The sequence below is a fragment of the Semicossyphus pulcher genome, unplaced genomic scaffold (assembly GCF_022749685.1).
Source record: "Semicossyphus pulcher isolate SPU_LCO1_2020_fin unplaced genomic scaffold, fSemPul1.0.p SCAF_5, whole genome shotgun sequence".
NCBI lineage: Eukaryota > Metazoa > Chordata > Actinopteri > Labriformes > Labridae > Semicossyphus > Semicossyphus pulcher.
Window position 1 is genome coordinate 8,793,266 of NW_027211726.1, and position 24,372 is coordinate 8,817,637.

At 42.2% G+C, this 24,372-nt stretch overlaps 4 protein-coding genes across 5 annotated transcripts; 2 read left to right on the forward strand and 2 right to left on the reverse strand.

The window, feature by feature from the left end:
* Nucleotides 1-739: 739 nt before the first annotated feature.
* rnf5 (ring finger protein 5) lies at nucleotides 740-10,333 on the reverse strand. The gene is made up of 6 exons (XM_069681088.1): nucleotides 10,017-10,333; nucleotides 4,931-4,949; nucleotides 3,915-4,027; nucleotides 3,768-3,825; nucleotides 3,554-3,665; nucleotides 740-2,139 (listed from the first exon to the last, which is right to left on the reverse strand). The coding sequence occupies exons 1-6, from the start codon at nucleotides 10,229-10,231 to the stop codon at nucleotides 2,021-2,023; spliced, it is 636 nt and encodes a 211-aa protein (XP_069537189.1). The 5' UTR covers nucleotides 10,232-10,333; the 3' UTR covers nucleotides 740-2,020.
* A 491-nt stretch (nucleotides 10,334-10,824) lies between these two features.
* Nucleotides 10,825-13,309, forward strand: utp23 (UTP23 small subunit processome component). Its single transcript, XM_069681385.1, has 3 exons — nucleotides 10,825-11,209; nucleotides 11,297-11,471; nucleotides 11,859-13,309. The coding sequence occupies exons 1-3, from the start codon at nucleotides 11,022-11,024 to the stop codon at nucleotides 12,261-12,263; spliced, it is 768 nt and encodes a 255-aa protein (XP_069537486.1). The 5' UTR covers nucleotides 10,825-11,021; the 3' UTR covers nucleotides 12,264-13,309.
* rad21b (RAD21 cohesin complex component b) lies at nucleotides 12,419-20,621 on the reverse strand. Of its 2 annotated transcripts, none has more exons than XM_069681384.1 (14): nucleotides 20,524-20,621; nucleotides 19,412-19,608; nucleotides 19,069-19,198; nucleotides 18,633-18,732; nucleotides 18,350-18,456; nucleotides 17,980-18,189; nucleotides 17,606-17,728; nucleotides 16,562-16,690; nucleotides 16,067-16,290; nucleotides 15,808-15,964; nucleotides 15,544-15,686; nucleotides 15,227-15,418; nucleotides 14,965-15,045; nucleotides 12,419-14,783 (listed from the first exon to the last, which is right to left on the reverse strand). In XM_069681384.1, exons 2-14 carry the CDS (start codon nucleotides 19,553-19,555, stop codon nucleotides 14,592-14,594), a joined length of 1,932 nt encoding a protein of 643 aa, XP_069537485.1. In that variant the 5' UTR covers nucleotides 19,556-19,608; nucleotides 20,524-20,621; the 3' UTR covers nucleotides 12,419-14,591. The 2 variants fall into 2 exon arrangements, with proteins under 2 accessions (XP_069537485.1, XP_069537484.1); XM_069681383.1 differs by having other exon boundaries at nucleotides 14,965-15,048.
* Nucleotides 20,622-23,161: 2,540 nt separating this feature from the next.
* Nucleotides 23,162-24,225, forward strand: aard (alanine and arginine rich domain containing protein). The gene is made up of 2 exons (XM_069680886.1): nucleotides 23,162-23,712; nucleotides 23,896-24,225. The coding sequence occupies exons 1-2, from the start codon at nucleotides 23,488-23,490 to the stop codon at nucleotides 24,016-24,018; spliced, it is 348 nt and encodes a 115-aa protein (XP_069536987.1). The 5' UTR covers nucleotides 23,162-23,487; the 3' UTR covers nucleotides 24,019-24,225.
* Nucleotides 24,226-24,372: the final 147 nt, after the last annotated feature.

Here is a 24,372-nt window from a genome sequence, read left to right on the forward strand (position 1 = left end):
CCACCACCACCTCCTTCATGATGAATCGCAACCCACATTTTAACTAGTCAAATTAATCTAATTAAAATCTATGCAGTTTGGACCTGAAATCGAACATCACAGTATGTCAACATGACAAAACACAACAGTATAATCGTCAGCCAAAATGACAAGCAGGCAGCAGTGCATAAGAACATGTTCCCTCTACAATGCTTTCAGTTAACTGCCTTTTTTGACAAAAATAAACTTAAAAACTGCAAGATAAATGCACTACTGTATTGTACACCACTTGTAGGACTCATTAAGTCTCAAGAATGTAAACGTAACTGTAGCTGGGACAACCAATCAGTGGATACACGGAGTGTGAATAAACTACACTACTACTGCATGCACGTCACAGGATACCCATGTCCTTCAAAATAAAAGCGCAGCAAAGACTTTTAGCTACAACTTTTTTCTTTTTTTTTAAGCACACATCTGCGACCCACTTTTGGGTCCCGACCCACCAGTTGAGAACTATGGATTTAGAGCACAATAATAAAATAATCAGAGAACATTTTCAGCAGAGGAAAGGAGGCTCTAACCAGTGTGAAAAACTTACCGTGTTTAATCAACGTACTGCAAAAGCCTCACCTTCTTCTCCAGCAGGTCAAACCTCACGTTTAAGCTTTTGTGCTCACATCACTGAGCAACATGATGCACACTTTATGGTTGGTTTAATATCAATGGTATAAAACACAAGCATGAAAGGACAAACGTGTTTTGCTCTCATAACATTTATTTAACTTAACAGAAGAGGCTTGGCAGAAGAGTTATTAACATGGGCTGCAAGATTTCTTTTTCTTGAGTTGAAGGAAGGAGTTTATGAAAACCAGGAAGCAGATCTCGCTTTACAAAAGCATCTCGAAGCCTACTCGCACATCTCGTCCTCTCCCCGCTCTCCGTCGGAAAACACGTTAAAAACAGCATTTACAATATTCATATGTACAAATATATAATGTATACACACTCACTCAGACACACAGACACGTACAGTCAGGAAAAAAACAACTGTGACAAAGTTCACCGAACTTTTTTTTTCTCACGTGCTGCTCCTTTCTCCCCCACGGCTAATTGAAAGAACTCTCCTTGCTCGTTTCACAGCATCGACTTCCTGTTTTGAAAGCGTCACCGAGTGACTTGTTTTTAAACCAGCTCTAGTTGCTCAGGTGATGCGAAAAATCTCCCAAACGTGTGTTCGTACAGCAACAAAAAAAAAGACTCGACAGCAGCGCGCGCTCGCATCGTTAGGGCAGCTCTGTCTACGAATGACTTCACAGTGCAATGGTAGTTTTTGTTAAGACAAATGTATAGAAAAAAATGCATCCATCTGTGCTGTTACCACTGTCGAGAGGAAGTCGCAAATTCTATTACGAGGAAACTGTAAACAGGAACATAATTAAATCACATTTTTTAATCCCCCGACATCGTACACGACTGATCTGCTACTCTTTGGCCTTTTAGAGTGAGAAAAAGTTGCTCTAGCAATCACTGCTTTATCTCCGTACCCCTTCCTGTCTTCACCAGATTTAAAACGTTCCTCTCTCTCTTTTATTGAGGAATGTGAAAAACCAAAACAGAATTGCCCCAAATTATTCCTCCATCCACTTTTTTTTTTCTGCAGCCGACACGAAATATCTCTACAAAGCTCACCGTGACCACATAATACTGTCTCTTCACTCTAACAGCGAGCCTGTACACTTTGTTTTGCTGTGTTCATGTATCTACAGGTGTGTGTACAGACGGAGGGCTGACATGATTTATTTTGGATTCACCCAGCATTACTCCAGTGAGTGTTTCTTGCATAAACAAAATCATCAAAGCAGGTGGGCGGGGCTAAAGTGAATCTGCCTTTCCCAGGAGGAGAAACTCTTGTTTTGGGACTATTTCCCCGCTTCCTCTCCCAAGTTAGTACCTGCTAGGAAATGTAAAATGAGTGTGTGTCTGTGGCTCGAGTAAAGTGTGTGAGTTTGTAGTTTTTTCTCCTTTCGTCCGGTCCCCGTCACACGCTCAGCAGCCAGAAGAAGAAGAAGATAGCCACGAACAGGAAGAGGGAGTCTTGCCAGTTGTTATTGCCGTTGTTGAGGTTAGCGTTGCCTTGGTGATCAGTTGCATACTGGTCTGACAAGGGGGGAGGGAGGGAGGGGAGATGGATGGGAAAGGTTATTACACAATGGTCTCAGGGGATGGTGCGTTTCATCTGTACTCTAATGATGTCGCCTGAAGGCAGCAGATGTGTTTAGATGGAGCTTTTTATTACGCTCTAATTATCAGGAAAGTCTAATCAGTGTTTTAAAGACCTTTTTAATACCGCAGAGTGCAATTTAATCATTCTGTGTGCAAGGAGAGATGGGAAAACAGTCGTGACAATAATTTAATACATCATTTAATAACATTTATACCAAAGTCACTAGATAATAAGATTACCGCCAACCAACAACAATTAAAAATACGATACATTTCTTCACAGGCTTATATTTCAAAACAAATATTTTGTCAACGTTTTGAAATCTCGTCAGCATTAATCTCTATTTACAGGCAGGGAAGTGGATTTTAGAGATGGCAAGTGTTCCGGTTTCCGTTTGAACTACGCGTGTAGTCCGAGTAATATTGACCAATCACGTATCAGCAGGCTGCAGCGTATGCAGGAAAAACAGTCCGTGAGGAGAGCCAAAGCAGGCAGAACGTAATGCGCCGTAATGACATCCCGGCTCCCATCAGCGTCATCTGAAGATGATTTAGCTTCTTATTAATCTCTATAAACGGACATCTTATAGCAGCAGGTTCAGCTAACAGTCCGTTCTAGATCTAAAATTAAACTTGAGATAAATTCCCTGATGCTGTGTCACGAAAGCCGTTCAGTATTTAGATTTCCCGACTTCCTCGAATGCATCAGAAACGATCGATCCGACCTCCGTTAAACGAACGAGTATTTTAAAAGTAGTTTTCTTCTCCTCTTGGGGACAGACCTGACAAAGCTTCATTTTGACTTTTTAATCATCTGCTGATGATGTTGAAATTTCGGCAAAGGTAAGACCCGTTAATTAAAGTAAAACGGTTTCTGCCGCACGCGGAAAAGGAAGTCTTGACTGGAAGTCGTTTAGAGCTAACCGCTCTGCTACAAGCCTGGCACGCTCACCGGTGTCCCCAGAGGCTTTATCATCGTCAGACTATAGCTGATGGGATCCGTGACTGCATCCGCACACAAGAGTTTAAGGTAACAAAAAGTGGGATTTTTAAACAGATTCAAAGATGGCAGATTTGTCAAAACTGCATCATCTCTTTTTGTGACAGAATTAAGCGCAGGGAAACAATAACATCATCAACTCAATTAGTGTAGGAGACATTTAAAAGACTAATTTTCCCCTCTTGCTGCCATTTTTTCCAGAGAGTCTAGATTTTGACACAGAAGCACTCGACACTGCCTGAAGATAAACAAACATAAGGGCACAATAAAAACCCACCATATATACTAATCACAATAACTGATGCTATTTAATTTAGATCCTGTGAAATAAATGTTGTTCGTGTTTACCTGCTCTGTGAAAGGGGTCGTTAGTGTTGAAGACTGTGGTGAAGAAGCCGAAGGGGAAAGCGCCGATGCCGAACGACATGTGAAAGCCGGTGTCCCCGAAACCCTGAAACATCTGTGTGCCGGCAGAGTTACGCACAGGGATAAGGTTTCAAAACAAGGTCAAACACGGCAGAGAAAACTCTGATTAATATCTAAAATGGGCTGACTCACTCACCCCGCCTCTACTCTCCGGCTCTGTTCTCTGGCCCTGAGGCCGAGGGGGAGTTTTCAACCTGAGCAATGACAGGAAACAAGTCATGAGGCCAATGTTAGGCTTTTGCATAAACGTCACATGCTGATAAGACAAACAGCCCGGGGGTACCTGGGGTCCTCTTGGCTGGAGCTCCCTCGGCCGTACAGTGGGATGACTTTCTCTCTGCTGATGCCCGCTTTACACACGGGACACTGCTGCCTGCTGGGCCGCGTCTCCAACCACTGAGAGGAGGAAGGAAGATGTTTGATAACACGGATCAGACAAACCTCTTTCTGCTGATTCCTGAAGCAAGCTAAACCTTACAGTCAGAAAATAACCTCGTTCTGCTATGGTATATTTAACCTGGTTGATGTAAGTAATGTAGTACATTTCCACAAGTGGGGGCGATGAGTTAATGGCAGGATTAATAAAGCACTTATACTGAAAGCAGGGTACAGCTCTACATGCTGGAGAGGTGAGTAGCAGATAGAAGCTGCAGTAAACAGAAGCGTTCGGTGCATTAGCATGTGTAAGCTGCATTAAGTGAACCTACAGGTGTAGTTTACACACTGAGATTACATCACGACCTCATGCTGATCAGGAGGGAATGAGAGGGCTTGTTTTTACACTGTTAGTTTAACTAAAGACAAATAATACCATAAAACATGAGAGCGCATCCGCAAATATTGGAGCCATTTTTAACCTTAATCCTTCCACACAGGTAACCAGGTCAAAGTAGGTCCTACAGGCTCAAAGATTTGGAGACAATTTGAAACATGATTCCAGTTGGATCTTTACTGATTTACATCAGTCCGGATGCTCCTGCTCCTGCTAATTGCAACATGACATATCAAATCCAGAATGATGGAAGTACGTCCAAATGAAAGCATAAACAAAAAGTATACCAACATCCTCCATCACTTAATACATTTGATCAATGGAGGCGCTCTGCACCATCACTTAACGATGCTGCGAGATGATGGATCTTTATGTCTCATGCTTCTTGGTTTAAAATCTGCGTCACAAGCGCATAAAAGTGCTTATGAAAGTCTGTCTTAAAGATCTGATTTGATAAACAAATCAGATTTCAGGGCCTTTAAGGAGTGTTCGAAAGCAAAGGGTGGCATGACAGAAGGAATACTCACTTGGTGAAGGCAGGGCCAGCTGTGGACACAGAGAGAGGGAGACAGAAAGAAACAAACGGTTAATTTACATTCTCACAATGGCTCCTTTCTTTCACGATGTCAGCCGTCCGCTCGCTTCGGTAACAGCACCGACATTCCTGGAGAAAAACTCATCACATGAATCCTGAGGATCAAATCGATCTCAAAGGATAGAACAAAAGGTCAATTTAATGTTCATGTCCTGAGAGAGTTCCTATTTTTCCTCCTGTGAGTCTCCCACCTGTGGAAGCCCACCTGGCAGGAACCACCTGTTCCTAACGAGGGGGCTGATTAAACTCCTCCCTGCTCCCCATCGTTTGTGGTAATTAGCTCCATCTGTCCGTCCTGTGTGTAGAGGTCTCTACTGCCCAAACAATTCAAATTCACCATGTGTGTTTTTGGTGCTGAGCTGGCAGCATGCGGAGGCTTTTATAAGATACAAGTATGTATTAGTATATCGTCATTACTGTTTAACTTGTGTTACATTAAAATGAGCCGTTTACATCTACAGAGAGAGTGGACCCTCCACAGAATCCAAATCTCCACACTCAGGGACTCACCGACTTTGAGGCGCGTTCCCGGTAAGTGAGTGAGTGCTTAGTGGTGTCCCAAACTGCAGACTTTTCTTTGCTAGTTACCCAGAGTTCATAGCCAACTTGGTGATGTACACAAACGTGGACACTAAATGTAAATACATGTTCGTATGTATTGAAGTAGTTTTCAGTAAAGTTAATTAAAAAAAACCTAAATGTAAACAAAGTGAGCATGGACGGTGACAGGAGCCAATGTGTTTACTTTAAGTGACAACATTTAGTAAAACACTTTTGGCTTTATTTTAATGGTGCATCTTGTTGCCAAGCAACATGTGATGTCATGCTTGTGTGTCCCATTCCTGATTTTTATGCCGTTCTCAAACCAACGCACTCTCACGCACTGCACGCCTGACGCCGCATAAGTCCGTGAGGGTTAAGTGCTCAGGCTTTAGGGTGGAGATTGGGATTGTGCCAACGATGCACTGCCATGTTTCTACAGTAGCCCAGAAAGGACAAACCAAACAAACCCAAGCTATGCAGTCACCACAGGTTCTCCTACACACACGGAAGGGAAGGCTAATAAATACTACACAAAATGTGGTCTGCAACTATTAGAATTAGTGAATGTAGCAATTTTTCTTACTCAGAAGTCCAAAAGCTGCTACAGTAAAGTTTTATTGCTCTAACAACAACAAAGTACCGTACATGACAAACAAAAAGTAAATGGGACTTTTACCCTTGCCAAAATGTATACCGTGTTCTTTAACAAAATAATCTGCATGCATGAAAGGTACATCCTGCAGCCCTTGTCTGCAGTGCATTATAAGTTAAATATAAAATGTTTCTGAGCTCAGTTCAGCCCTGAGAACTGAGTAAATTAAAGCACACTGCAGAATGAGGAGTTGGGCCACTACAGAAAAAGTCTAAATTTAGATTTTCCATGATGTCAGCAGAGCTCAGTTCATAAGCTAACAGGGAGAACAAGACAACATGTTCCTGTCTTTGAAGTATGTTTTTTTTTTTGGACAGAGGAATGTTTAAGAAGTTTGGAACAACTTGTGCAACTGAACACTATTATCTCAAGGCATTTGTCTTTTCTATATAAAAGCATGATTTCTGACTCTCTATATGTTTCTGTCAGAAAATCTTTGCAAGACAAACTTCAACAGATCACACAGACGAACAGGCAGGACTTGTTTGTGACACTTCAGAGCTTCATAACCACAAAAATTCAAGCCGTCGCTCCCTCAGGTGGGCCGAACCACACGCCTCTAAATTAACCTGATCGATAGAATCAGAGCCAAACAAACCATAACGCTAAAACACAATTTCCCATCAATCTGCAGGCCTTTCCCACACACACACACACGTACACAAACATCAGGGGGGGCTTCACAGCCGGGCTCAGTGTGTACAGTATTAGTATAACACCAGCTATCAGATAGCTGCTGAGAATGACATTCCTGTGAATACAAACAGCCGAACAAAGCAGGAGGCCGAACTTAACATAACAGCCCATTCAGCTCTGACTTAACATGTAGCCACACGTACAGCCGAGCTCTTGTGACCTGAAATTAACCGCTTAATTTCCTATAAGAGGCTCAATAAGCGTTCGGTGGAGCCTGACTGCAGCGTGTACACACACACACTTCATTATGTGACCTGACGACAGCAGTAAAATGCATGCAGAGTCTCATTAAAGTAGATATGAACATAAACCCAGACTGGATTTCTGTCTAGTTTCTCCTCTGATCTTAATCAGGAGTTTGCACACTTGGACTGCAGGTTTCGATAAACACAACGATTTGTTTCCCCAATACTGGTGTCTGCAGCCACAGCTTTCTCTCTGCATGTTCATGATCAAAGACGTGAGGGATAGCTCAGCTTTCTCTGCTTCTACAACCCGAGGCTTTCAAGCACATCTAACCGCCTGCATCAGCAAACAGAAGTGGCTCTGGTGTAATCATGTGACCCATGTGTGGAACATCTAATAACTAGCGTGACGGAGCTCATGCCCTCTGTCTGGGTTTTGTCTCCATTTGCCGATGAAGGTCGCAAAATGTGGTTAAAGGTGTATCGGAGGAGGTGGAGATTCTTAAAGAGAAATTTATACAGGGTTAGAAAGAGGGAAATCTCTTCTTCTGCCTCTTCTCCATTTCTTCTAACATGATGAGATCTCATTCAGTCTTGGTGGAAATATCAAGAGGATAGTAAAGATGTCACACGCTCATTAACCTCAAAGTATTTTCAGAGACTGTCCCCTTCATACAAATCATCTCTCTAGCACAGTATGTAGTATGTTACATCCGATGCTAGGTAAAATCTAAGTTACATTTTAACGCAGAGTTTATAATCCATGTTGAGTAACAAACATTGATATTATTAACTCAATGTTTATATTGAAGTGGGTATAAAGAAGTAAACAGCGTCGTATTACAGAGGCGGTCTAAAATACAGAGTGAGAGACTGTAAGAAGCTGCAATTTAATATGTATTTGTTTTAAAGCTTTAAATAGAAATAACATAATTTACATGCAATGAAGTTGCAAGTTTGGCATGAAGTTGCAGCAGGTGATCTGACGTCAACACCTTTCATCCTTGCTGACGGTTTCATCATCGCAGTTTCATCACGTTTCACAGACGGTGAGAGACGAGGGGGACACGGGTAACATAGCAACCGAGTTACATCAGCCCCATAACACAGGAACTTTAATGTGTTGTGTAGCAACTGCACGTATGTAAGAGAAGCACCCTATCTTTGCTCAAATATTAAATGAGTTTACAATTACCTAAAGAAAAAATTCAAGTATATTTAAGAATGCAGCTTTTATTTCTTATCAAGGGCAACTTCCTGCTTTAGATGAGATAAAAGTGGTAACATAAGCCTGTAAATTACCTCTTTTTAAACTGTCCTCTTGGTCAATCTTTCTTTAAGCGTAAGAAAAAGAGAGGTCAGGTGAACGTCTGTAAATTAGAGGTCTGTGTCCATCTTTTTAAGTTGTAAAAAGCCAATTTTAATACTTTTGTTTTGCAGTCTTAACCAGAAAAATAAAGTTTTGTTGTCTAATAAAAGCACAAAATAAGTAATGTATGTATGTAGCATCTTATACAAGATGGTTTTATGCAGCTACAATACTTTGTTTGCTTTTTCTAGTGCACCAAAGAGTTTCTTTGTTGAGGTAAAGCCGTCCCACAGAAAAGGACATGACATCCGTAATCACTGTTTGCCAACTTCACTTCCAGGCAGCTGGAGCATCGTCTACTTCCTTAAACTCCACTTTTGTTTCTGCAGCCAGAACACCAAACACAGATCATTATCTAGTCACACGACACACCTGCGCTAACAACAAGTGAAGGGAAGTTACGTTTTCTTCTGAACATAATGCCTTTAGGTTTAACCCCAATCCTACTCTCCCTGATTCTAATCTCACATTAGCCTGAGCGAGCACGGCCGCCAGTCAACACTCACAACTCATGAATGAGTCTCACGCATTAGTCACTGTTTGCATGTGGACACTTTCAACACAAAAGGTTGTGCAATTCTTTGATTGAAAACAAAGATAGGAGAAGGGACATGAAGTACAGCTGGAGCTCAGCTTACAGTGACGTTCAGTGTTTAGTTATCTATTACACCACTTGTATGTATTATGTGGGACATTTTATAGTTAAAAACTTCTCTCTGGTAGACAAACTAAAGCTAGTCTTTATTTCACTTTACATTTTACTTCCTTTGCAAGTTCCCAGAGCCAAAGTTGACTTCTTCAAATGACTTGTTCTGTCCAATGAACTGCTAAAAAACGAGATCTATTTTACTATGATTCAAAATAAAAAAGGCTGCAAATTCTTACAATTGAGAAGCTGGAATAATTTAGTATTTTTTGGAAGAAAAACGTTTGAATCAAAGTGATTCAGCTCTAACTGCAAACCTGACACATACTTATAACTAAACTTGCACCTTCACAAGGACAGTTTAAACATAAACAGACAAGTTAATGTGTCATAGAGGGGGGGTTCATGATCCAAGAAGGCACTTGTAAGGCTGCATTTGTGACCCCTGACCTACATCAAACCATAAGATATGATCGGCCTGGGTCACTTAATTCCTCACAAGATCAGAGCAGATCACATGTGCAATATGCAAACATGTTGGTCAGGCCCCTTTTAAGTTATCACGACCACTTGCACTTAAGGTAGTAAAAACACGGTTTGTAATGAGGGTTAAAGTTCAGCCACACTACATGCTGTAGTTATACGTGTATATACGTGTAGTAATACGTGTATAACTACAGCACTGACAACAAACCAACACCCTGTTTTGTAATACCTAGAAAACCATCTTGGCAGCTGTCATTCCCTACATGTTGCCGGGACAACCGACTTGTAAAAAGCACCTTGTTAGCCGTTAAATAAATCAAACTGACGTTTAAAGGAGGCCGCACAAACAGCAAAACGACCCTCTGGTCGGTGTGTTGAACACAGACAAAAACTACCACCTCCACACACCAAAACAACCCCCCTTTCCCCGCTTCATCGTACCAGAACAAGTGTCCGCACATACTGATGACAGCGTCCCTGGCAGTGTCCAAACAAATGTTGCACTCGAAGGTTGCCCGATCCCGTTCCCGTTCGCCCTCCCCGCTGCCGCCGCTGCCGCCCGGCCCGTCGCGGTTGTTACTGCTCTCCCCGGCCGGGAATCCTCCTCTGCTGGCCGGCCCGCCGTCACTCGAGGACCGGGGATCCGCGGCCGCCATAATATCTATTGTACAAGTAAGGAAGGTAATGCACCAACCCAACCCTCCGCCACAAGGGCCAACCCGAGCTAACGTTAGCTGTAAGTCAGAGGCAACGACAAGTGTCACCAGACCGACTGCTGCTGTAGCTGTCTCGCGCTACCTGAATGAGCACTTCCGGTTCCGGGAAAAACAGAGGCGAGGAAACCCACCCCCATATAATAATTACAATACTGTGACCACTACTATAAGTACTACAAGTTCTACTTTGTTTCTTAAAAAAATATGGAGAAAATACGTTAACAATAATAACGAAATTGCTGCATGTTTTCCCCTCTGTCTTCCCTTAATGATTTGTCCATCTTCAGTTTTTTTTTCAAATAAAGGCAAAAATTGCCTAAAAAAGATAGATAAATAAATAAATTTCAGATGTGTCCTATATTAAAATCATATAAACATACATAACAGCTACATACACATAGGCCCTAGATGTATTATGTATTTAGAAGAAGGTATTAGCAGCTATAGGTTAACATATACGCTAAAACAGCCGGAACCTTCGCAGTATATTTTGTTTCAGCCCGGAGTCATAAGAAGCACGCACCACAAGCGTGTTGTGTACACTGGAAACATCCATGCTGAAATATATGAAAGCGATCATTTTCGTTGTAGAAACGTATCAAACCCTAACAATATTTTTTAACTGACCTGTAACGGACACTTTAACGTGCGTCACCAACGGTTATTCGTGTTTTCTGCGGAGGATAAAATTAATAAGTAGCCTTTCATCTGACTTAACCTACCAGCCAGCATGAAGATCAAACGTCAAAAACAAGCCAAGAAAACCATAAGTTTCTACAAATACAACTTCAGCTTCAGGGAACCTTTTCAGATCCTCATCGATGGGACCTTTTGTCAGGCTGCTTTGAAAAACAAGATCCAGATCAAAGAGCAAATGCCCAAATACCTGATGGGGGAAGTTCAGCTCTGCACTACAAGGTGAGTAAATTCAATTGTTGTATGTATAGGTACAGTCAAAATGTCCTTTCTTATGTCACAGTATTTACCATTGTTTTTACCTCTTAGCTGTGCACTAAAAGAACTGGAGACTCTGGGGAAAGAGCTGTATGGAGCCAAAATCATCCTGCAAAAGTTTCAGACGAGGAGATGTCCACATTTTAAGAGCCCCGTCCCTGCTTCAGAGTGCCTGCTGTCCATGCTGGAGGAGAGAAACCCACACCACTACTTTGTTGCTACACAGGTAAATACGAGAGACCCTACCAGCGCAAACAACACACACATGGACAAGATATTAACCATACCATCAACAACATATTTTAGCTCAGAATTGTGTCCTAAGTTTGAACATGCACTCATTTGCCAGTTCATTAGCTACATCAAGGACTTTCCCTTGCTAGTTTATTGCTCAACATGGTAAAGACTTGCAATAGTCAAGAATAATAAATAAAATTGAAGAGGTTAAACTGTACCTCCAAATGTTGTGGAAGCAAATTAAATATCAATTAAATGATTGTTATATAACTGCATGCATTTCTAAGAGAAGTTTCCTAGGATACACTTAATATGGGCCAAATGTACTGTTGTTTGTTTAAATCTTCTGCATTCGGTGTATCTGTGTGTTTTTCAGGACCACACCGTAACTGCAGGCCTGAAGAAGATCCCCGGGGTCCCTCTGCTCTACATCATCCTCAACACCATCGTGCTGGACAAACCCTCACAGACGTCCCTCGACCACGTCCAGGCCGTCCAGCTGGGAGAGCTGGTGAGCCCGGCCCAGCAGCAGAGCATCCGCAGCCTGAAAGAGGAGCAGGGCATCAACGCCCAGAAGGACGGAGAGAGGCGGGGTAAGAAGAGGAAGAGGAAGCAGAGCAACCCCAACCCTCTGAGCTGCATGAAGAAGAAGAAGAAAGGCGTTCCGACTCCACCGCGGAAGAAGACAGAGGAGGGGGAGAAGAGGAAAAGAAGTCGACATAACAAGCGAAAGACGGAGGGAGGAGACAACATATCCGCTCCTGTGGTTACAAATGCATAATACAGCAGGAAGACAGAGACTTCAGCCGTTTTGTTTCTTGCATAAATATTATATGAAGATGTCCCTATCTAAAATAATGAATACTGCATAGTTACTTCTGGTCTGTTTTTCCACTGCAACTGTATAGAATATATCAAAGTTACTACACAAAAGTCTTTTTAAAATACTGCTCATGGTTTTTGTTTTATTTTGAAAAACTTTGACAGTTTCCAAGACTGACAGGCAAAGGACTGAAAGCGCTCAGAAACATACCATGAGATTAAGAACATTTATCGTCGTACAAAATAAAAAAGACATTTAACAGGCACATGGTTTAAATATCGGACACACTCAGACATTGCATGAACTTCAGTCTATATGGAAGTGGATTTACAAACGATGCATTCAGTTGTCTTTGCAGAAGCACGAGGAAGAAATGCAGTCACAAACTTGTTGGTCTGCTTGTTTTTACTGTTTTCTGTGTGATAGGTTTGATTTCTGCAGACTCTAGCATATCCTAGTACCACGAGTTTAGAGTCCAAACATTTGACCATAAAGTCACTTCAGACTTTACTTGATCATTTTTATCAAGTCATTCTTTAGGTTAAAAATCACTTTTAAATAAAAAACATTTCCTTCTCTTGTAATATATAACATCAATAAATATTATCTACTTGATTTACAGTCAGAAGTCACACTTTCAGGTCACAACAGGTGAAAAGTCTTAATAATTAAGACAGTACATAGCTGCATGTCGCCCAGTTGTAACTAAACTATTGTCCACATATAAAAGTGACACATGATCAGTTCAGTCTGTCTCATGCTTCTAGTCATTTTCAGAATAAAAGAGCAACACGGCGATAAAGACGGTTTCTGGTGCAATTTCACTCAAATGAAATATTTTAGGACAGAGCATGCAAGTACGGCAGACCACTGATTTTTACATCATCTAAATACTGAACTCTGAAGACCTTTTTTATGAGCTGTGTCCCAATTCCTTAGCACATACTAATTATTAGGGCTGTGAATCGGTAGGGAACTCCCGATTCAATACTATCATGATACTTGGGTGCCAATTCCATATGTATTCTGATTCTTTAAGTATTGCGATTTGATATTACGATTTTTTCTTTTTAAAACTAGACCATCGAATGGAATTTTCCATGGCATAGTTTGCATACAGCTTTAGTCATGTCTAGGTCCTTTTTGACCGTTATTGTGTGAAAGCCAAAGTTTTTCCAGACTTTGGATTTGACCTGGGAGGGAATTTGCGCGCTCACTGCATCATCCGCCATGTTTTCTCTTTAGAAGAGAGGATATGATATGACATAGCCATCTGCTGGATAAAAGCGGGGTTTCCTCCACATTGAAAAATGTTCATTTGAATGATATGGCTTACTGCCTGGATATCGATTCTGGAGTCTGCGTGGCGATTCAAAAATCGTGAACAAAAGAATTGCGATACTTAAGTGAATCAATTTTTTTCCCACATCCCTACTAATTATATCGAGTTTGTTCAATATATTTGTCTTTAAAGTCACCAAACAAATGACACAATCAGCGTGACATTAATTAAACTGCATCTCAACTGTTTTAGCACATATGTGCATATTTGTCTGATTTTAGTGAAGTTTTATTGCACCATTTTTCCAGTGCAATTAATATGTAGTTTGGATTTGGGACACAACTACAGTTTTGTTGACTCTTAAGAGGCACAAACAGTCAATGATGCAAGCAAAGCATTTACAAAAACAACAACTTGGAATTTGTAATGCCTAAAGTGCTACACTACAGTTGTATATTGTTAAACTGCTGGTTGAGTCTACAAATCACTACTGTATTCACTGTTTAAATGTACACTTGCAGAGACTGGATATAGTGCATGCTCCTTTTGGCTAATGTCAGTGTACACGAGAACTTTTTCCCGCAGTGGTGGGAAAAAAGGGTCTCATAAATAATATGGTTAGTTAAGTTATTATCAATAAACATATCTTTAAATAGATTCTCAGGCCAGTGTAACACAACAGATGAATGAAAATAACAACAGTGGACAGTGAACACACAGTCCTCACTTGCTTAATAATTATTTAGATATAAATAAAGTCTTAAAATAAATAAATAAATAAAAAGGAAAAGTGTGCATTTTTTGGAGTTGTAATCCAACCATGTCAGTCAGAAGTCTTTCCTCCCACCACTGCTTGACAAAATATTGCCGCAGATATAAAAAAACTACACATCATACACTTAAAGTAAACTCAAAAGCTCCATTAAATAAATAAATAAAACTTTTGTTAAATTACCAGACAGAGTAGAGTTTTTATTCTCTGCTGGGGATGTAAGTTGTGTTTTCTAGATGATGTGGAAGCGAGGTCCGGGTGTAGCTATGATGTCGCTGTACGGCTCCTCCTGGACGAGCTCCACCGCCTGCTGCTTCTTCAGAACCAGGAAACTGTAGAACTTAGCAGCTGCCTGCTTCTTGTTGTTGTTCCTGCACAGGTCCAGCAGGCTGACGGACTGGGCTCCTGTTTTGGCCATCACCCTCTGTGGTAAAGAGAGAGGGGGAGTAAAGATAGGATGGTTTTGGTATTTTAAAGTCATTGAAATTGTGTTCTTGGTATGACAGGGCTGTGATTTTAGTGAAATGCTGGATAACAATGAAAAACTTGGCCGATCATCCTGTCCTTCTTGTTTGTCCTATAACATGTACATATACTGTAAATACCTGGAGGCCGTGGAGCATCTGCTGGGTTCTCTTGTTCCACCTCCTCTCCTCCTGGTCCTGGTCTCCTCCCTGCGCCTCCTCCTCCTCACACAGAAAAACAAAGTTACTTTTATATGTTGTAAAATCCTGAATGAAAAGGCTTTGTGTTCATGTCTTGTTAGCATACCCTCAATAAAGAATAAAAAACAACCATATAATAACACTAAATAAAATCAGGTAAGTACAAGTGTACTGTAACAGTTTTTGTGGTTCTGTATCTCACCTCCTCATCAGAGTCGTCATCTTTCTTCTTGTCCTTGTCGCCGAGCAGGTCCAGCTCTATCAGCTGGCTGATGTTAGTAGTGGTCTCCTCTGGGGGCAGATCCACACTGGCTGTCTCCAGCTGCTGGGACACGTTAGAGGCTGTAGACACCTGGGGCTGTGCCTGCTGCTGCTGCTGGTCCAAAGCTCCCATCTAGACAAAACGGCAAGAGATTAAAAAATGCAAACAGATAGCAAATATGGAAAACTCTAATGGGTGTGTTTTCATTTTCTACAGTATATACAGGCACTGCTGCTAAGGTGGGCATCTCTACTCACAGGCAGGGCTGGTTCTGTGTCCTGGGCTTTACGCTTGAGGCCACGTTGGGACGGAGGGGGCATGACGGACTCGTCCAGCGACGTCCTGCTGCCTTCCACAGCTGAAGGCTGCAGAGCACTGGCTTCTTCCATGATGGTCTGGTCTAGAGGTTAGATGGATAGTGCACATGTTTAATAAAAAAACAATGAATGAAAAAGTGAAATATCCATGGTTTCTTCCACAAATAAACCGAGCATAAATGTACGTCAACATCCATTTCTTACCCATGATGTCTCTCTGCTGGTGTCCTGTTGTTTCCTCTCTGGGAACCTCTGGGTTCTCCAGATCCTTCAGGAACTCATCCAGACTGTCAGCCTCTCCACCTTTCCTCCTCTTCCTCATCTCATCGGGTACCAGTGGGGTCAGACACCTTGTAAACATCTAGAGAAAGAATAGGAGAGACAGCAAAAGAGTGAACATGCAGCAATGTAAGTCTTTATTGCAGTGTTACTTTTATCACTAAATAACGCATCTCTACTTTACCTTCAGCAGCCTGGCATTCCAGAGCGGCTGAGCGGGGAGAGAGAAAAGCTTCTCGACTCCTCCGGTCTCCTTCCACATCATCAGCTTCTTGGTGGGAGGTGCCAGGTCCAGCGTGGTGACAATGTCGGAGTAATCAGACAGCTGTGCACGGATGGTTTTACTGTCCAGTTCCTTCACACTGTCAACAATCAGCTTCCTCTTACGCTTCGCTTTGGTCTCCTTCACTGCACAGGCCAAAGGGAGGAGATGAATCAGCTCAGCACATAAAAATAGCTCTGATACTGATATCTGGAGCAAAATCAGCAGTTGTTTTTTTAAATCACTTCTCAAAACAAGTTTTCATGGACTAAGAGACTTCCGAAATCCTCTTCATAGAAGGTGAAGGAATCCCATTAAAAAACTTTATTTTCGAGAGATGTTTTGATGGATATTCAGACTGAAGTTTAAGAAGCTTCAGGTAGTGCTAAAGTTGTGTCTTCAAACCAGCTGTATTACCTGTGATGTCAATCGGCTCCAGGGCAAACGTTTCCTCCTCGTTGTGAACCAGGGCGGTCTGTTCTGCCTGGTCTGCCATGGCTGGTAGGGGCTCTGTTGGACCGGAATCTGGACTATCTGGGGCTCCCGCTGTAACACACGATGACATCATGTTTTGATATACACCATGGTATTTAGGTAATAGGGCTGGTTTAAAAAATCGATTTTTCTGTTTTGAATCGATTCTCATTTAAATGACCCCATATCGATTCATAAATCCAGAGATCGATCTTGAAAAATATGTGTAAAAACATGTGATCACTCACATTTCTGAGCGCTCCTGAACGTAGCACGACTCAGCGCATCCCCCCGAAACAGTGAGGGAGACATGCCCGGACTTGTTTACTGCACCTACTATTGATACATCAGTGATCTCTGACGGACTCTTTTTATCGTGTGTGCGTCCATGAATATGTAAGTTAGTTTTGCACTGATGTTTATGTTACTCTCTGTTAGCGTCGGCTTTGGCCGCGAGTGTATTTGCGCCATGTTGTTAAACAATATGCCTTCCCCCATAACTCTTAGTCTCATGTGGTTTTGTTCTTCGCGCTATGAGATCTCATGCCCAAACCTCGCGCAAATTGAACCCCAGTTCGTTTAAATAAAACCATGAGCCAGATGTTCAGACTGAAAATCTGAAACTGGAAAAAAAAAAGTTCATAAGCTGTCTAATTCATAAAATTGTTAATATTGTGTTCACTGCTGTGTGTTTGTTATGTTGAATATAAAACAAAGTAATAAAAAAGTACATGGTGTAACTTCTTTGGGGTGAATTCTTATTGTAATGATTAAAAATTCTGATAAAGCACCAGGTTAGAGGTGGATTGATATTGTAACAGAAATACCCCGAAACAAATCGATATCAAATCGAATCGGGACCTTGTGAATCAGCATCGAATCGACTTGAGAAATCCTTAGCGATACGCAGCCCTAGTAGGTAATGGTTTGTGATTTCAACACAACAAATCAATTGTTAGGGTCTGCTGCTGATGTTATGAAACCGACCAGAGAGAGCGTCAAAGTCGTCCTCATCGTCTCCGTGGTCCCGAGGCATCATCACACTCTCTGTGATGGCAGGAGGGTCGTCAAAGATGCCCCCTCCATCCTCGTTACTTAGCAGCTTGTCCACTACACAGAGATAAAATCAGTATAATACAAACAGTCGATCCAAATTCCAAATTGTACAGAGGGGCTACATTTTATCAGTATTAATAAAAGGTTTCACAAGATGCAGCAACTTTCACACAAACCTCCTGTTGTAAGGACATCCAGTTTCCCTTACAGTTGTTGAAATATTAAAATCTATTGAAAACTGGGGGCAAAAAAGTTTGCAAATTGCTAACAACATATGCATTTCTATACTATTGCCAGGATCCTACCCAGCATGCCTCCCTCATTGCTCTCCATCGGGTTGTCTCCGAAGTCGTCCTTGTACTGGTCGTCATACTCCAGATGGTTGGACTTGTCGGCCATCTGGTTACCTGCACCCTCAGCCTCCAGCAGCAGGTTGGATGCAGACGCTCCCATGATGTCCACCTCAAACGCGCTCTCCTCACGCATCATCTCCCGGTCGTCCATACCGAAGTCAGCTGCACAACAGAAACGTTTCCTTACAGAACATAGTGTGGGCGAGTAGAAGGAGCATACGCTGGAAAAGTACATGAAGCCCTCAAATTTTCTTGGATGTTAATAAATGTACATGTCGAGCGTGATTTTACTGAACACAAGCATGTGTTTTTAGATGCCTACCGAAGTCGTTGTCCTGCAGCAGGTTGAGGTTGCCCACCTCCTCTCTCATGGTGATCTCCTCCACTCTGCTCTGGTTCAAGTTGAATTGCTGAGCGACGTCAATATCACTGCACAGAACACACACACGCACACGCATTCAGTTCTATACCGATCCTGTATTTACAGCACTTTTCAAATGCAATTGTTTGGCAAGCAGCTGAAAGAGGAAACGTGCTGCTAAAATCCACACTTTGATGTTTACTCAAAGCCTTCCAGCAGCAGTTTATTTACTAAACAGACTCACTCTAAGTCTGGAAGTGGCTGATCAAAATCATGGAACTCCTCAGGCAGCGTGATGGCGTTGTAGGCTGCTTCCCTGTTCTCCTCTGGAAGATCCACCACACCTGGAACACGATGATACAGGAAAAGAGATGTGATATATCTCAAGTGTCAAGGATGAACCAGGCTTTGTAATCAATATGTAATATGAGTATGTTGGATGATAACAGACATGTATATAAAATGAGCAGTTTTCAGAAAGATCCTAAGATTGATGGAAAGGTTTTGCATGCATTTTCTCTACACCAACTTGTTAAAGAAGTCTTGATATAAGCACTTGTTCTAGATGCAAAAACTCTCTATATAGAGAAATATTATGGCATGTGTGTTTGCCATATATGATGCTTTAATGTTAGAAAAACTTAATGTAATCTCTCTAAAGGGACATAAGAAATGCTGACCTGGTCTAAATGCCATCTTGATCTTGATGAAGGCCTCATTACAATCTGCCAGCAGGTACTTGGCCTTCCTGTGGTAGATCCTCACCACCCCCAGCAGCAGATGCCCCGATGTTCGTAAGGCCATTTTCACCTGGAAGAATCATCCAAAAAGAATTGTGGATAAAATCGGGGACTAAATCTGCAGCTTTTAATACAAACTTCTGTCAATACTGTGGCTAAACGACCACTACTACTGCTTAGTACTATTATTGTATTATCTTGGAATCCAAAATCATAATTGAACGTAAAAATTTGGTTAATCTTTCATCCTTTTCCTGTCCTGAGTGAAACCCTGAGAAAGTACCTTGGGTGAGATGATGCTCTCCACGCTGCTCTCCAGGTTGCACTCAAACACATGAGCCTTGGTCAGCTTCTTGTCCCAGTGGGCCGCCAGCCAGATTTTGGCCAGCGGCCCACGTTTGCTAAGGACGAAGTGGGCATAAAACATCCTCTCAGCGCCTTCTCACCACAGGGGAAAGGGGGGAGGGGGAGGCGCCAGGCCTGGAGAGAGGAAACAACACAAGGACAGAGATATAACATATTGTATATGATTGAAGTTCTAACTCTGAATACGTAAACAACGCCTGACAACTGAAAAAATACATTCATTGTGTGCTCAGATGAAGGACTTATAGCACAAATGCCCTTAAAAACAAAACAAAACAATTAACAAAAGTAATACTGGAATAATTCAAAGGAAAAACAGCAAACACTCACATTGTAGGAGCCTGAACCATTAAATGTCTTTCCAAGAAAACTTAGGTTAAAAAGTTATCAAAATACATGCTTTCTTTCAAGGGACTAATGATGAATCGCTTCAGCTGTACATTTATATATCTTTTGAATGGAAAATAATCTAAATTTGTAAATTGACAGATAAATGTAGGAGAAAGTAGGCGACAGCATTTCCCTTTGGAATGAGCTTAAGTACAAATGAGAGGGAAATACTTAAGTACCTCAAATTTGAACTTGAGTAAATGTTCAAACTCCCCACTTCCCCCACTGGGAATACTGGTAAAATCCTAAACATACCGTGAAACGTCTGTCAGGTCATGCTGGCTTTAACGTTAATTTACCTGCAGAACTGCGTTACGTGTCACATCTGCTGTCACTAGAAAACCTAATGTAACGGGTCAGCGTCCAGCAATTCGATTAGGAAGGCAGGTTTTTATAACCGTTAACGTGTTTCATTCGGATATGACCGTTAGGCTTCATGTCCGTGAACGTTCCATGAACGTTCAACCGCAGTAACCGTTGAATGCTCTCCCCAGTTTCCCAACAGGTGATAATGCAGTCAAGCTAGCGTTAGCCACTGTCATTCAAAACCTGCGCACTGCGGAGCTAACATGTCGTCAGTTGACATATATAATTAGCACACTTACACGTTTACATTACATTCAAGCCTAAAGAACTCACCGGTTAGGTGTTTTCTGCCTTCTTCGTTTTGTGGTGTCGCTGCTGATGGGGACTGTTTTTCCACCCCTCCTCTGACTAAAACAAACAAGATGGCGTCCTCTGCCTCTGCCCCCCCGAACTGATGCAGAGTGGTGCTGATGTGAGAACGAGGAAGGGATGGTGAACCAAAGGTATCAATACCACAATACTAAAACACTACGACATAAATCAAAAAGTCAGCTTATTTACAACACCAAGGTAACCAACGACAGCTGTCATGAGTGTAATGGAACAGAAAGTCTTTTAAGTAAACAAAAATCTTCTTAATTACTTTTAAAACACTTTAATGTTAAGTTATTTTTTGTAATTGTTTCAGTTTTGTCTTTACTTAGACTATTTTGCCTCCATTTTACAATGTTGTCCATACCTTGCAAACAACTTCGTTTACCATGTTTGTCCCAATATGTAGCATCATTTTATTGTAAATCTTAACCTCCTGCGTTTTGTATTGACCTAGGCAAACTCAATATTGTCAGGTGAATGACAGCATGAAGAACTGTAATTAGCATATATGACACAAACCAGCTCCACTGACAGATGACTGAGAGCTGCAGGCCTTTAGTCTGCTAGAGCAAACCCACTCTCACACGTCACAGAGATAGGAATAATAAATCAGGTTCAACACCTAAAAACTCAGCTGAATGTACTGATTCACTACCTCCCAGTTGAGCAAGCACCTGCTGTATTATTCTTGTGACACTTTGCAAGCAATTAAATGCACCACCAGGAGGCAGCAAAGTTGGGTAAAAGGTAACACACCATGACAGAGACAGTTGTTTCAAACTAAGTGTTTCCCAGGGGTTGATACGAATCAGAAAATGTAATCATAGGTTATTTTGATGTTCTTCATTGTGACTGAATAGAAGCTCGTCTACCCACCTTTTAAATTAATCACTTCAGGTTCAAGACAACGTGTGTTTGAGTCACATGACCCGGACTTGATAGAATCGATAGGAAAATCCGATAAAATCTGATGACTTTCAGCTTCACTACTGCTACAAACTTTAAGAGCACTGAGGTGTGCAACATATTTAAGTTTCAGGAAAGTCACAAATATGTGGACACTGAACAGATGCTTCAAATGTTCACTAGCATATTTGATCTGTCTCCATGTTTTAGAGACTACAGCAATAATAAACTGAGCACCTCAGTGTGGCTTTTGTGTGCTTAAAGCTCCTGTGAGGAGTTTTTCACTGGTTATAAAACAGACTGAAATTAATTCTAATTACTCTACATGACCTACAAAAGCAAACCAGACCATCAGCGACAAGATTGATTATTTCTATATACTTATTTTTAATGCCTGAAACTGCTGGCGGGGGGTAGGTGTCAGACGAAGCGATTAACTGCACGCTGCCTTTGTTTACATTTTCCAGGGCAAAAATTGAAAGTGAGTGATACATGTGACTGTAAAGGGCAAAATCAGCAAAGAGATAAGAGGTATGGCCTTGTCCACAGGGGGCGCCAAAATCAATCACAGGCGCTTTAATTACTCCAAAAAATCTTTGTCATCCCAACGTAATTGGGAAAATCATTTCATAAAATCGAATTTATTGGTGTCCGTGTTGTTTAATCACATTCATAATCAAAGATGTCGCCACTCTGTCTTAACCCCCTGAGCCTCAGTGTCTGTATTTGTCAGCTTGTTTGTCGCTGTCATTCCCGTCCCGTGCCGCCCTGCCTCCCTGACCTTCAAGACCGACGGCCCAATCCCTCCAACCTCTCCTCACGCTCCACAGCCCTCTGCGCAAATGGAGTCATAGCTCACATCTTACGAGCTCAGACAAGTTCTTTACTCCGTCTCTCTCGCCAACACGCTCATCCATTCGTCTTTTAACAGATTGCCGTATGACAGACTTGCAAATCAAAGCCATTCGTTAAACGGTCAATGTGTGGAGAAAGAGCTCGGCTGAGAGTTTTTTAATAGGGTGTTGGACATCACAAGGTCTTGCTCTCTTGCTCACACTGAGCAAGAGCAAAACATTTCTTCGTGGTAATGAATTACCTTTGGGGGAGAAAGCTGTGCACTTGAAAGCATTGATTGAGTGTTATGTCCCCTCCAAATAGGCCTCCAAAAAGGCCCATAAGTCAGGCAGGAAAAAACACTAGACCCCTGTCTCATCTTTGTACAAAAGTCAGGGGAAAAACTGCTAAAAGCTGCCAAAAACCATCCCACTAACCCCACGGGGAACGGACTTAACTTGTGCACAAAGGGCCTGGTTATATTTCACCGTAGGATGGCCTTTTATTGTGCCTCTGAATCGACTAACACTGAGCCTGTGTCTCCTTGCCTTCCTCGACCAACCTGTCTGTCTCCTAAGCTGACAAGCAGGTCTTATTTAGGGAGAAGCCCTGAAAGAAGTCCACTGGGGGTTTCGATACACACAGGCAGGCACACACACACTCACAGGTTTACACTTTGGCACAAATGAGAGCTCACTCACAGCACATTTCTCACACTGGGATTGTATGGGGGCGGGATTGACGGAGAAAAAGACGGGAGAGAAAGGGGGGAAGAAAAAAGAGGGGGGAGGGTGTGGTGGCAGTGGTGGATGAGGGGGTCTTTTGAGTTCTTTTTTTGGAGGCAACAATAGTCTTTGTCCGAGATCTTCCACCATTCTTATTAAGGTTACCGAAAGGAGGAGGAGGAGGAGATGGGGCATGCAGGCGGAGGGCAGTTTCTCCATAGTTACAATGACAAAACAAGGCAGTTCAACAGCAGGCAGGCAAAAGGGAAGATTGCAGCTGCTGAACAGAAGCACACAGACTTCGGCAGCGGAAGGAGGAAGACCAGTGTGGAGGGTATCTGTGAAGTAGTGAAAGAAGAAAGTTTTTGGGGAAAGTTTGCACCAGCTTGTTAAATAAAGTCCCGGGAGGCAACACGTGGAAAGGGGGCGCAAACTTACAGTACACCTGCTCCCCAGCATGGACCGGGACAGCCACAGCGAGGATACTCTGTCCACCATGGTGCTAGAGAACATTAAAAACAAACTGATTCATGCCTTCAGGACGACAGGAGAGTCCAGAGAAGATCCTCAAGACTCTGGATCCACTGTCAGACCGCTCAGCATCGGGAGGAGTTTCCAAGCCAATGAAGAGCTGCGGAGGGCGCAGATAGACGGAGCGATAACCTGGCTGAGGTCTGAACTGGTAAGCTGACTGACAGATTTAACTTTTTATTCCTTCTCCCTGCTGTTTGCAACAGTTGTCATATCTAGAAATGTCTCTGATTGCTCATAGGAATGCTAAAAAATTGCAAGAAAGTACCAGAAACTAATTTATGCCTTCAAGCTTCCAACATGCTGATTCAGTCTTTTCATTGTTGTCATGCAGCTGGAGATGCGCTCGCAGGACCTCCAGCTGGCTCAGACGCTACTGGGGCTCAACACGGAGATCCAAAGACTGAGGAGGGAGAGTTTCGGAGGAGTGGAAGTAGAGGGGGATGATCCGCCCTAACTGGCCCAAGCAGAGAGCTCCTTCTCTGGGGAGACTTTGACAGAGAGCAGGTGGATAAATGCGCCTTCTGATGGACAAGAGGGAAATGCCTCTGATGCAACTGATAGTAGTGTGTGTGATAATGGCTCGTTGTCATTGAATGTGTCATGGAAAAATAGACACTAGTTGCATGTAAAGTAACCTGAGTGGAGGAAAAGAAGGACAAAATGTGCTGGCGTTGTTATTTAGAGATTTTGCACTTATGAAGCATTTTGCTAAAGACTCCTGTTTAGTTTCTGTTGTTAGAACAGGAAACAAGGCGTTATGAATGTAAAAAAAGAATTGAAAATCACTTGTCAAAACTTTACGTTGACA

What these genes read in the sequence shown, in the direction of transcription:
- rnf5 (XM_069681088.1), bottom strand. Translation starts at nt 10,231, where the DNA reads ATGGCGGCCGCGGATCCCCGGTCCTCGAGTGACGGCGGGCCGGCCAGC. An exon ending in TCCAGCCAAGAGGACCCCAG is followed by an intron (nt 3,826 to 3,914) that starts GTACCCCCGGGC and finishes GTCATTGCTCAG; the next exon opens with GTTGAAAACTCCCCCTCGGC. An exon ending in CGACCCCTTTCACAGAGCAG is followed by an intron (nt 2,140 to 3,553) that starts GTAAACACGAAC and finishes CCCCCTTGTCAG; the next exon opens with ACCAGTATGCAACTGATCAC.
- utp23 (XM_069681385.1), top strand. Translation starts at nt 11,022, where the DNA reads ATGAAGATCAAACGTCAAAAACAAGCCAAGAAAACCATAAGTTTCTAC. An exon ending in GTTCAGCTCTGCACTACAAG is followed by an intron (nt 11,210 to 11,296) that starts GTGAGTAAATTC and finishes TTTACCTCTTAG; the next exon opens with CTGTGCACTAAAAGAACTGG. An exon ending in ACTACTTTGTTGCTACACAG is followed by an intron (nt 11,472 to 11,858) that starts GTAAATACGAGA and finishes TGTGTTTTTCAG; the next exon opens with GACCACACCGTAACTGCAGG.
- rad21b (XM_069681383.1), bottom strand. Translation starts at nt 19,555, where the DNA reads ATGTTTTATGCCCACTTCGTCCTTAGCAAACGTGGGCCGCTGGCCAAA. An exon ending in CAAGATGGCATTTAGACCAG is followed by an intron (nt 18,733 to 19,068) that starts GTCAGCATTTCT and finishes ATCGTGTTCCAG; the next exon opens with GTGTGGTGGATCTTCCAGAG. An exon ending in CGACTTTGACGCTCTCTCTG is followed by an intron (nt 16,691 to 17,605) that starts GTCGGTTTCATA and finishes CGTGTGTTACAG; the next exon opens with CGGGAGCCCCAGATAGTCCA.
- aard (XM_069680886.1), top strand. Translation starts at nt 23,488, where the DNA reads ATGGACCGGGACAGCCACAGCGAGGATACTCTGTCCACCATGGTGCTA. An exon ending in CCTGGCTGAGGTCTGAACTG is followed by an intron (nt 23,713 to 23,895) that starts GTAAGCTGACTG and finishes GTTGTCATGCAG; the next exon opens with CTGGAGATGCGCTCGCAGGA.